We start from the raw sequence: 12,232 nt of genomic DNA, 5'->3' as shown, positions 1-12,232 counted from the left end.
CCATTTAAGTAAATAAGAACAATTTTAAAAAGTAACTTTCCTGTTTAAATAGCTAGTTATCAAATGGTCATGAAATACTTGGGTTATCTGTTTTTCTCCAGGGCTCTTCTGCTTTTTTGGGGGGTTATGGGTTCTTTTATAATTGCTTATAAACCTGCATCATATTACATGTATTCCCCTTTCATAGAATCATAGGGCTGGAAGGGACCTTGAAGAGCTTCTACCCCAACCCCCACCCCCAAGGCAGGTGTCCTTACACCACCCCAACCTCTTCTTTAAAAATCTCCAGTGATGGAGCAGCCACAACTTCTGAAGGCAAGCAGCTCCACTGTTGTGAAATTTCTCCTTAGTTTTAGGTTGGTTTTCTTCTCGATTATTTCACTATTATGGAATAGAACTGGAAGGGACCTTGGAGGTCTTCTAGTCCAGCCCCCCACTCAAGCAGGAGAACCTACACCATCTCAGACAGGTGATTGTCTAATCTCTTCTTAAAGATCTCCAGTGATGGGGCACCCACAATTTCTTTCTGGAGGCAAGCTGTTCCACTGGTTGATTGTCCTCACCGTCAGGAAGTTTCTCCTTAAATCCAGGTTGCTTTTCTCCTTGAATCAGTTTCCAACCATTGTTTCTCGTCCTTCCCTCTGGTGCTTTGGTGAACAACCTGACCCCTTATGCATTGTGGCAGCTCCTCAGATACTGAAAAACTGCCACCATGTCTCCCCTATTTTTTCTTTTCTTTAAACTAGCCAAACCCAAGTCCTGCAGCCGTTCTTTGTATGTTTTAGCCTCCAGGCCTTTGATCATCTTAGCTGCTGTTCTCTGATTTTTTTTCTAAACTCTCAACATCTTTTTTGTGATTTGGTGACCAGAATTGGCTGCAGTATTCCAGGTGTGGTCTTACTAGGGCTTTGTAAAGCGGCACTAGTACTTTGCGTGATCTTCTTGTCCTGCCTTCAGCTGCTTTGGAGAATAGGTTGACCCCTTCTTCTTTGTGGCAGCCCCTGAGATATTGGAAGACCGCTATCATGTCACCCCAGTCCTTCTTTTCATTAGACTAAAGGTAAAGGTAAAGGTTCCCCCGCACATGCGTGCTAGTCGTTTCCGACTCTAGGGGCCGGTGCTCATCTCCGTTTCAAAGCCAAAGAGCCAGCGCTTGTCCGAGGACGTCTCCGTGGTCATGTGGCCGGCATGACTAGACGCCAAAGGCGCACGGAACGCTGTTACCTTCCCACTGCAGTGGTCCCTATTTTTCTACTTGCATTTTTACGTGCTTTCGAACTGCTAGGTGGGCAGAAGCTGGGACGAGTAACAGGCGCTCGCTCTGTTACGCGGCACTCGGGATTCGACCCGCCAAACTGCCAACCTTCTTATCGACAAGCTCAGCATCCTAACCCACTGAGCCACCGCGTCCCTTTTTCATTAGACTAGACATACCCAATTCATGCAAATGTTCTTCACATGTTATACCCCTTTCCGTTAGAATTTTGCCAAAACTTTTTGAGGTGCGTGTAACAAACTAACCTTCCCGTAGATCTGGCATTCTCTCTGGTTACCTTTTATCTTTACAGAGCGGGACAATCATGGCATTATTACATTCATCAGGCACAGATGCAACCTTCACATATGTTAAAAGCATCACACATCCAGTCTGCAATCAAACCATTCCATCTTTTAAGCATTTCTCTAGTGACACCATCTACACTTGCAACCTAATCATTTTTTCAACATTCTCAAACATTGATGGCTTTCTTTTCAACATATTTTTCCTGAACACCAACATTAATAATATCTATTTCAGTTCCATTGTTCAATTCATCACTATTATTGTCACACAATACACCTTCCAATAATCCTTCACTTCAGTTTCATCCCGAATACTTCCATCATTTTCCCTTTTTATTGCATTCACTCTCCTGGAGGCCTCTTCATCCACCTCCCAGACAAATTGTTATTTGCTTCAACATACCTTGGCGTTTTCTATCTTTTAACAATTTTTTTAAAAAATTTAAAAAAATAATTTTAAATTACACTCTGTGCACTCTTTCTGTTTCTATGCATTTAACTATATCTTTCACTGTTCTTCAACAAGTGAAAGATATATATTTTTATATGAATTTTATTCAGCCACCATCATTCCATCAAACTCTTTTAAAAAATATTTTCCATTAGCTTCATTCCATGCATTTCTGTGTTACTTTATAAAATAAACTATTTTTGCTTTGATCCAAATATCTTACATCTACTGTACTGTCTAATTACGGTCTTGAAAATATAATCTTCTAAACCAGACATGTCAAACACAAGGCCCGGGGGCCAGATCCGGCCCGCGAAGTGGTTTCATGTGGCCCGCGAAGCCATCCTGGAAACAGTGAGGGAACGGCCCCCACTGCCATGGCCCTGGCCCAGAGACCCTCCTTCTGCCGGAGACCCTCAGATCTGTCCCACTCCTGCCCAGGCCCCCATAGGCACCCTTGATGCGAACGATGTAGAGCTGGCCACGCCCACCCAGTAGGCCACACGCACTCTAGCCACGCCCACCCAGTAGGCCACGCCCACCCAGGCCATACCCACCCGGCCCCCTGAGGGCAACTGCAATGCTGATACGGCCCTCAATGAAATGTGAGTTTGACACCCCTGTTCTAAACCGATGGTTCTCTAAGTATGGTCCGGAGATCCCTGTGGTTTATTAAGTCCAATAAATTAATATTTTTAAAATTTATCCGTTTTAATTTCTAGCCCGGTACAGGTAGTCTTCGACTTACGATCCCAACGGTTGTAAGTCAAGGACCATCACCAAATATTGGCAGATATAAACCACATATACCAAAGTTCTGTTCTAAACATTTTTCCAAACAGGACTCTTTCCCCCCCCCCCCACCTTCCTATCATCATTCTAGTTTCATTTCCATTTCTTTCCTCTATTTTTTTCCTCCTGTCCATTTTCCACCCCCCAACTCCCTAGATCAGGGGTGTTCAAACTTGGCCCTTTTATGACTTGTGGACTTCAACTCCCAGAATTCCTCAGCCAGGCACGCTGGCTGAGGAATTCTGGGAGTTGAAGTCCACAAGTCATAAAACGGCCAAGTTTGAACACCCCCTGCCCTAGATCCACTATGGACACCCCCCCAAAATGGTCTGTCCACATTTAGAATTTCCTAACCGGGATTTCCTCTTTCTAGCTATGTAATTGCCTTTAAGTGTTTTGAAAGTTTTCATCAGGGAAAGCAGCCGTAAGTGGAAGTTAAGAATTTTTTTAATTTGTAGAGAAGAACATTTAATTTGCAGTACAAAGGGTGCATTCAGTCATTTGGCATTTCTTAATTAAAGCACATGAAAGAGAAAATCTAATTTCTTAGCCTCTTTGTCCTACCCTGTTCAGCCTTATTCAAGAACCCTTTCCCTTCCTACCCTGTACCTTTCCCATGGTGAAAAATTAACAGTTTTAATACTTCCGTAATCTTCTGAATGGCACAGAGCACTTTGGTGAAAAAGACATGTTCTGACTGGATCATAGAACTGGAACCAAGCCATTTGGTTCCGGGCTTCTTTTGTCAGAGATGCTCATCACTTGTTTGGTGGTGATGCTGCAATTCTTTCATAGTTTAATTTAATTTAATTTAATAATTTAATTTGTATACCGCCCTTCTCCCGAAGGACTCAGGGCGGTGAACAGGGCGATACATAATAAAAAACAGAATACAAAAATTAAAAAGTGATTAAACAATTATGCCCGTAGTAATTAATACATATTAAAAATTAAAACTAGTTATAAAAACCCAACCCCATCCCATCAGACCAGGCTAGCTTGTTCAAAAAAGAAGGTTTTAAGATCACGCCGGAAGGAGCGAAGGTCGGGGGCCATCCGGAGCTCAACCGGCAAGCGGTTCCATAGGTCTGGCGCGCCCACAGAGAACACCCTCCCCCTGGGGGCCACCAATCGACATTCTTTGATCAGAGGCACCCTGAGGAGGCCCTCTCTGTGGGAGCACACTGGACGGAGGGAAGTTGACGCCGGCCGCAGGTGTTGCCGTAGGTAATCCGGACCCATGCCATGTAGAGCTTTGTAAGTCATCACTAACACCTTGAACCTTGTTTATACTCGTTATATTTTTTTCCTCCTGGCCCTTTCAAATAGCAAAGGAGCTTTTGCTGAGGTAATAAATGTAACCTCAGAACTGGGGAGAATCTTCGGGGATGCTTCTCGAGAGACATACACACCCCCACCACCAACAACTCATTTGTTTCCTTTCCAGGGTTTCTGTCAATGTTCGTATTCTCTTCTCCTTGGCTGTCATGCTGGCCATCTTCCTGGTGATCACTGTGCTGGTTAAAGTGGACACTTCAGCTTGGACATTATGGTTTTTCGTAATCACCATCGCTTGCGTGGCTGTCGTCAGCAGCGCTGCCACCATCTTCATCAGCAGCGTCTTTGGTTTGTCGGGATCCTTTCCCATGAGGAATTCTCAAGCACTGATTTCAGGTTTGCTGTTCTGTTCTGTTTTGTTGTTTTTTTTTAAAAAAAAACCAACAACATTTAAATAGATTGATTATTATGCACTGAAGGTTTTTGTCCGTGAACGATGATGTGACGATTCTTTCTATCTCGGGGACATTTTTAGCCTAGTTGGCTTTTACAACAGCCTGAAGAGGAAGCTCAAAATGAAAATTCATGTTAAGAGGTCATCCTTTTCTTTATTATTGTTTCATTCTATGGCATTTTTCGGGGGGGGGGGGTTAACTTCTTTTACAGGTGCGGCTAGTCCTTGACTTATGACTGTAATGGAGACTGCCATTATGATCACAGACTGTGATGGTTGTTAAGTGGGGCACCCATGTAATCGCCTCACTTAATGCTCTCCATCCCTGCTCTCCCCAATTTAATGTGGTTGTCAAGTAGAGCATGGGGTGCCTCAGGCTTGGGGAGGGAGCCCTGGAAGGCCTTGTGCACTCCCTGGCCCACTTGCCTCACCACCACCCCAAAACCTCCTTCACCCCCTGAGGCATCCTGTGCTCCTCTTTCCCCCTCTCAGAGTCCCAAATAGGCCTTGGGCCTGCTAACCCCATAGTTTCCCTGTAGGCCAGGGGTCTTCAAACTTGGCCCTTTTATGAGTTGTGGACTTCAACTCCCAGAATTCCTCAGCCAGGCACGCTGGCTGAGGAATTCTGGGAGTTGAAGTCCACATGTCATAAAAGGGCCAAGTTTGAAGACCCCTGCTGTTGGCTGTGTGATGCCATCCCAGAAGAAGCTGCAGTTTCAGAGTTCATTGCGGTTGCTCCAAAAATGGCGCCCGCTTCCTGGATGGAGCCACATGGCCTAAAGATGGCGAGGGGCAGAGTGACCTGTTCTTCTTCCCCAGCATGATGTCCAAGGCTTCCAGAAGGAGAGCTGCAGTAAAAGGTAAGTGATTGGAGATGGGGAGGAATGTGTGGGACCCGGCAAGGTGGGTCCCTGCAGTTAGTCGAAAGGGTGAATCCACCGAAATTTTGTGAGGGTGCTGCAGCGACCCTAACTTCAAAACCGAGTCATAAGTATCTTTTGGGGAGGTGGGTGTAACTTTGAACAGTCACTAAAGGCCAGTCCTAAGTCAAGGACTACTTGTACTGAAAGAAAACATTTGCATTCAGCTCCATGTTTGTTTACATTTTGAGGGCTGGGGGGGAAGCGAAGCTTTTCATTGTCTTATTTGATATTCACATTAAACCTCATCTCCATAACTGATGAGTTCCAAGTTTGCAGGTATGAGTGATGAGTCCCCTAGAGGTTTATCAAGGATGGATGGCACTGGAAATGCAATCTGAGAATTTAAAAAATGTGGGGGAAGAAGGGAAGAGACAAAAATCAATATGTACTGAGATTTTTATGTTATTTTTATTTTTTTACTTTTGCTCCTGGACCGCAGCAACAAATGCAGTTAAGGGTTGACCCCTGGTGGAGAACTTCACCACAGCCCTTTTTGGAAGCCTTCCAGTACTTAACCATACATTATCATAAATTTATAACATGGAAAGTCACATCAGGTGCTAATAAACCTTTGCGTTGTGTACTTAAACATCTTTCTGACAAAAATGGAAAGTCAAAGGACATTCTCATAAGACCAGCCTAATAAGCGGTGATATTTCTGTTTGTATATATTTGATCCAAAGAGCTAAAATTAACATATTTTTCTACATTTTGAACTCCTGGTTATCTATCACTTTCCTTTACAAATTTGCCACCCAAATATGGTTGGTAATCCCAAGATTTTTTAAGTAATGTTGTCTTTTTATTTCCCCAGAAACAGTAAGTTTTTGAGTCCCCTCAGAGGTGATTTTTGAAATTCCCCCAAGATTCAAAAGTAATATACTTTTTATAGCTATGGAGTTCCCCTACTCTGGTAATAGATAAATGAATTCCTCTTACCTTTTGATATATTTAATCCCTCTACACATGTTTGCTTGGGTTAAAAGCAACATTAGTTGACGTGTGTGGTTTTTCATTACTCAAATGGTACAACTGCCCTATTTGTGCACGTGTGTGTATGTGCCATCTGAACAATTAAGAAATCTATATGAACTTAAATATGACCTTACATCCACATTTATGGAATGACATGGGAATACATGCACAGTAATTGGAGACAATTTCATTACGAGCATAATCAACTAAAACTTCAGAATTCCAGGCAAAATGTCTAACCAGGATCAAAACTGGGATTATTGTTTCTAGCTCCATTGCAGTCTCTTGCTCCCCAATTTCATCTTCCCTGATTTGGCTCCCAAGCTGATTCTCATTCAGCATGTTTCATTTTGACTAACCAAACATTGGCTTGACTTTATTTCCATTTCATTGAGATTTGCGCTACTTCTTCCTTACCCCCCATATCCTCATCACTTAGGGCAAGCCATGGGAGGAACTTTGAGTGCCTTGGCTTCATTGGTGAATCTGGCAGCATCATCGGAAGTCACAAACAGCGCTCTGGCCTACTTCCTGATAGGGGACATCTTCATCGTGTTGTGCATTGTGATGTATCTGATTCTTCCCAAGCTGGAGTACGCCAGGTAAAAACCACTGTCGGATTAGATCAATAATCAGCCTACGTTTAATGGTTGGGCTCTAAGATACTTAGCTCTGGATGTCATGAGAGTGTCTTTTCATGAAAGCCCTTCCTATTATACTAGGGAAAGTGTTAGGAAGTGCCTCTGCTGGTCCTTGTTCTGTTTTCTCTCCCCAGGTGGATCAATGCAAGAGTCATGGTTCTGATAAATGAGACAGTTCAAACAAATTTCAAGCATTGTTTATCTAATAAGTCTTAATAATGAAAGGAAGCATCGGGCACTCATGGAGGCATGCCAGAATCTGAAATCTCCTCCCCCCAAATCCATCCTATCGTGCACAATTCCCACCCTTATTTACACATCATAATCACATTATCCAAGTAGTTTGACCTCTGAAGTTTCACTTTCCTCTCTGTGCAAATAAAAGGCTGTCTCTTATATATTGTCAGTGGAAAAAACATGTCAATGTTTGCAGCATTGACATCAAGCCTGGAATGAAAATACACGATTTATTACAAGTTGCATTCTTTCCTTCTTCTTCCCTGGCCCAAGAACACCCAGACATACAGTCTTGTATGGATCCCGTGTCAATATAAAACGAACTCCCGTTTCGGTGTCACCAGTCTTAAAACTCTGGAGCACAGTCTGTCCAGGTCTTCTAACAGAACTGGGGTTTGGCTTTTACAGATTGGCTGCTATCCTTCTTCGCTGAGCAAGGAGAAGAACTTAGTCATCCTTACCTGATCTTGGAAGCTAAACACATTTAGTTCCAATTAGTATTTTGATAAAGGGCCATAAAAGAATTCCACAGCTGTGGGTTGAACTGGAAAGTTGTGTGTGGGGGGGGGAAATAACATGTTGAAAGGAATGGAAAACTACTTTTCAAGGCTGCCAAGGAAAGGATGTAGAGAGGAAGTGCCAGGATTGGAGGTAGATTCAAGGATGACTTTTCTCTTTTTTTTCTTTTTTAATTATCCTTCTTGTTGCTGTTGATTTATTTGCAATGTAGCATGGTTGGCAGCTATTTCTTAAGGCCTCTTTCTTAGGCCTGTCCTGGCACATTTTCCAGCATTTAAAAATGATCTTTTATGCCACTGGTGGCGAACCTATGGCACGCGTGCCAGAGGCGGCATCAGAGCCCTCTCTGTGGGCACGCGCGCCGTTGCCCCAGCAGAGTTCGCCAGAGTAGCGAGCACGCGGCATTTTGAAGCAATAGAGCAGGAAGTGAGCGAGCAAGCAACGTTGGCCCCCCAGGGATGCCCTGGAGATGGCGAGGGATTGGCCCCGGCCATGCTCAGCCAGTCTGCTGTGACCACTGCAGCCACACCCACCCAGTGGGCCACGCCCTCCTCCCCCCCCCCCCCCCGAGGGCACCACAATACTGATGCAGCCCTGGCACTTTATGATAAATAAGTGGGTTTGGGGTTGCAGTTTGGGCACTTGGTCTCTAAAAGGTTTGCCATCACTGTTTTATGCAATTGAACAACTTGGTTGAATTTGATTATTCCCCCATCCACGGTTCTTCAGATCTTATAAATACCACGTTCCATGATTCATGATTGGTTTGCCCAAGAAGGTATTAATTTGAATTGAATTGTAGAAGTGACCAGATTAGACAGAATTGTTCTCTGAGCTGGTATGGGAAGCGTTTCAAACTTCCTCTGTAATTTGGTAAAGAGTCAACATTTTCTCATGGGTTAACGTCCATGCAATGCATCCGTCAAAGTTGCATTCTTTGAATTTATTTTTCAGTAGTAGTGGACATGCTGTGAAAATAGTTCCCCAAAGTTAGGGTAGTCTCTTCCTAAATAAGTAACAGCTTGAAGAGTTTGCCCTTTCTCCTCCATGAAAAAATAATAATTTTGTAATTTTGGGGAGACTTGGGAAGCGTCATCAAAGCTCCTGTAGAATACAGTTTTCTGCTTGGTCCAAGGAGCCAAATTAAAACAAGCCCCAAACATGGCAGTCCATTCTCTGCATGAAAACACCTAGCAAAGCAGAACCTCTCATCTCTCTGGTAATTAATTTCTTTGTTAAGTTGTTCTTCCTGTTAAGTAGTTTTCTGCTGAATTCTGCCTTCCTGAAACATGTCACGTCTTCCATTGTGGCGTGATAAGAAGAGGTCTAAAGTGGCTTTGGGGAACAGCCCTACAGCTGCAGAATTTGTAAGTCACAAATATTGAGAACTGTGTCAACCTTTCAAACGTTTCTGGCCACAGCCATCTTCACTTCGTTTTGGGTTGCCACAGCAAAAGGAGGGGGAGATGCATTCTTCTAGTTTAGTCATAACAATAACTTTCTTGTGGGAACCAAGGTCAGGCTGCCTAAGTGTTTGGTGGGCTGAAGCTATCATTAGAGAGCTCGCCAACGTAGTTATTTGGGGATTGTGATTTATGACACATACAGGGGTGGGGAGTTCAGCTTTTACTTTGTAACCTTGAGGGGGGGATTTTCAGTCTTGGTTTCACCTTTGTTCGTGCTGATATTCTGTAGCCATTAAAAGTGTTCTCTGAGGAAAGCAAATGCCTCAGAGTTCTTATTTCTACTGCTCTCATCTATCAGAGCCATGACATACTGGTTCAATAGCAGTAACTGCAAGAGGGAGTCCTAGTGGACAACCACTTCAGCATGAGCCAGCAGTGTGCTGCCGCTACTAAAAAAGTCAACACAGTCCTAGGCTGCATTAATAGAGGGATAGAATCGAGATTGCATGAAATGTGAGTACTGTTTTATAAGACATTGGTTAAGACCACACGTGGAATATTGCATCCAGTTTTGGTCGCCATGATATAAAAAAAGATGTTGAGACTCTGAAAAGAGGGCAAAGAAGAGCAACGAAGATGATTAGGGGATTGGAGGCTAAAACATAAGAAGAAGGGTTGCAGGAAGTGAGTGTGCCTAGTCCAGGGGTGTCAAACTCAATTTCATTGAGGGCCGCATCAGCATTGCGGTTGCCCTCAAGGGGCCGGGTGGGTATGGCCAGGGTGGGCGTGGCCTACTGGGTGGGCGTGGCTAGAGTGCGTATGGCCTACTGGGTAGGCGTGGCCAGCTCTACATCATTCGCATCAAGGGTGCCTATGGGGGCCTGGGCAGGAGTGGGACAGATCTGAGGGTCTCTGGCAGAAGGAGGGTCTCTGTGCCAGGGCCAAGGCAGTGGGGGCCGTTCCCTCACTGTTTCCAGGATGGCTTTGCGGGCCACATGAAACCACTTCGCGGGCTGGATCCGGCCCCCATGCCTTGTGTTTGACATGTCTGGACTAGTCTAATAAAGAGAAGGGGTGACATGATAGCAGTGTTCCAATACCTAAGAGGCTGTTACAAAGAAGGGGATGGAGGGAGAGGTCAACCTATTCTCCAAAGCACCAGAAGGCAAGAAACAACGGATGGAAACTAACCAAGGAGAGAAGCAACCTAGAACTAAGGAGAGCTTTCCTGGCAGAACAATTTACCGGTGGAATAGCTTGCCTCCAGAAGTTGTGGGTGCTCCATTATTGGAGGTTTTTAAGAAGATAGCCATTTGTCTGAAATAGTCTTGGGTCTCCTGCTTGAGCAGGGGGTTGGACTATAAGACCTCCAAGGTCTCTTCCCTACTCTGTGATACTTCTATTAAAGAATCAGAAGCAACTGAATGACTGAACAAACAGGAACGCGAGCTAATGAACTCCTTTCCATCTCCTGACTTTCCTATCTCGATTTCAGCTTTGATTTCTCTGTTGGCTTGCTTTTCTCTGACACTTTTTTTTTCCCCTTCCCCCCCCCCCTTTTCAGGTATTATACTGCAACGCTGTCACCAAATGCTTTACCCAGCAGTTACTTGCAGGAAGAGGATATGGCAGCAGATAATCCCAGCCAGCTGTTGCCAAACAGAGACTATACTGATAAAATCCCTCCTCTATGGCTCATCTTGAAGAAGATTGGCATGTTAGGTTTCTGTGTCTTCTACGTCTACTTCATCTCGATCACCATTTTCCCTGCAATTTCATCCAGCATTGAGTCTGTGAACAAATTCTCAGGAAGCCCCTGGACAGATAAATACTTCATACCTGTCACTAGCTTCCTTCTGTACAATTTTGCTGACTGGTGTGGGCGGCAGATCACCGCGTGGGTCCAGGTTCCTGGACCACGAAGCAAGTGGCTACCAGCTCTGACTTTGCTCAGAACTTGCTTCATCCCCCTCTTCATGTTATGCAACTATCAGCCTCGAACGCACATTGAAAAAGTCACCTTTGCCCATGATGTGTACCCAGTGGTGTTTATTGTGTCCCTAGGACTCAGCAATGGCTACCTGAGTACCTTGTCGATCATATATGGTCCCAAAGTCACTCCGAAGGAACTGTCAGAGGCAGCAGGAGTGTTGATGATGCTCTTCTTGCAGTTGGGGTTAGCACTAGGATCGGGCTTCTCGGTTCTCATTGTCCATCTCATATAGATGGGAGATTTCAAGCCACTTCTGGAACTTCACTACTACGAGGAAATTTTCAAAAAGGCAGAGCAAACACTGGCCTACCAGTGGAGTATTCCATTTTTTAGGAAGTAGTGTAGGCCAGGAGTCCTCAACCTTGGCAACGTTAAGACTTGTGGACTTCAACTCCCAGAATTCCTCAGCCAGCATGCCTGGCTGAGGAATTCTGGGAGTTGAAGTCCACAAGTCTTAACGTTGCCCAAGATTGGAGACTGCTGGTGTAGGCGTCCTGGCCTTTGGATGTGCAGAAAAAGCTTGGAAATGCACCACAAAATGAAGAAGTGAAATTCCAATGTATTATTGAAGGACTCTCTTTTTTTTCTTTTTTTTCTTTTTTTGTGGGGGAAAGTGGGTTTTTATTTTGATGGCAAGTAAATTTATTTAGCAGTAGGATTCACATATCTTCACAGGTTTATGACATGGAAACTCTTGTGTTTTTCTACGGATGTGAAGGAATTACATTCTAGATTTTAAAGCTCTCCTTAAAATCAGTCTTCTAAATTATTCAGAATAATAAAAGTTCATTCGAGAAACTCTGCAAAGAAATCAGTAGCTTACTCTGTCTGCCAATACATGTTTTATAGGACCTTAAGAGAAATAGTCCTGTAATACAGTGCAGGATAAACATGTTAAAAATATAACAAATGCAGATCAGTCAAGTAGGATTCTCCAAAGCTTTTCATAGGAAGAATAGCTGAGAAACAATTTTGGTTGAAGAACAGGTAACCGTAACCA

The 12,232-nt window shown here is 44.0% G+C and overlaps 1 protein-coding gene across 1 annotated transcript in view; it reads left to right on the top strand.

The window, feature by feature from the left end:
- Positions 1 to 11,690, top strand: part of SLC29A3 (solute carrier family 29 member 3) — a 55,793-nt gene extending 44,103 nt beyond the window's left edge. The window contains exons 4-6 of the mRNA XM_083364803.1: positions 4,254 to 4,480; positions 6,876 to 7,038; positions 10,804 to 11,690. Of these exons, the coding sequence (XP_083220929.1) occupies positions 4,254 to 4,480; positions 6,876 to 7,038; positions 10,804 to 11,464 (1,051 nt within the window). The 3' untranslated portion in view covers positions 11,465 to 11,690. The remainder of the gene's footprint in view (positions 1 to 4,253; positions 4,481 to 6,875; positions 7,039 to 10,803) is intronic.
- Positions 11,691 to 12,232: the final 542 nt, after the last annotated feature.

The sequence above is a fragment of the Vipera ursinii genome (assembly GCF_947247035.1).
Source record: "Vipera ursinii genome assembly, chromosome: 5".
Lineage (NCBI taxonomy): Eukaryota > Metazoa > Chordata > Lepidosauria > Squamata > Viperidae > Vipera > Vipera ursinii.
The sequence above is the reverse complement of the archived record's forward strand: the minus strand, read 5'-3'. Positions and strand labels throughout refer to the sequence as shown.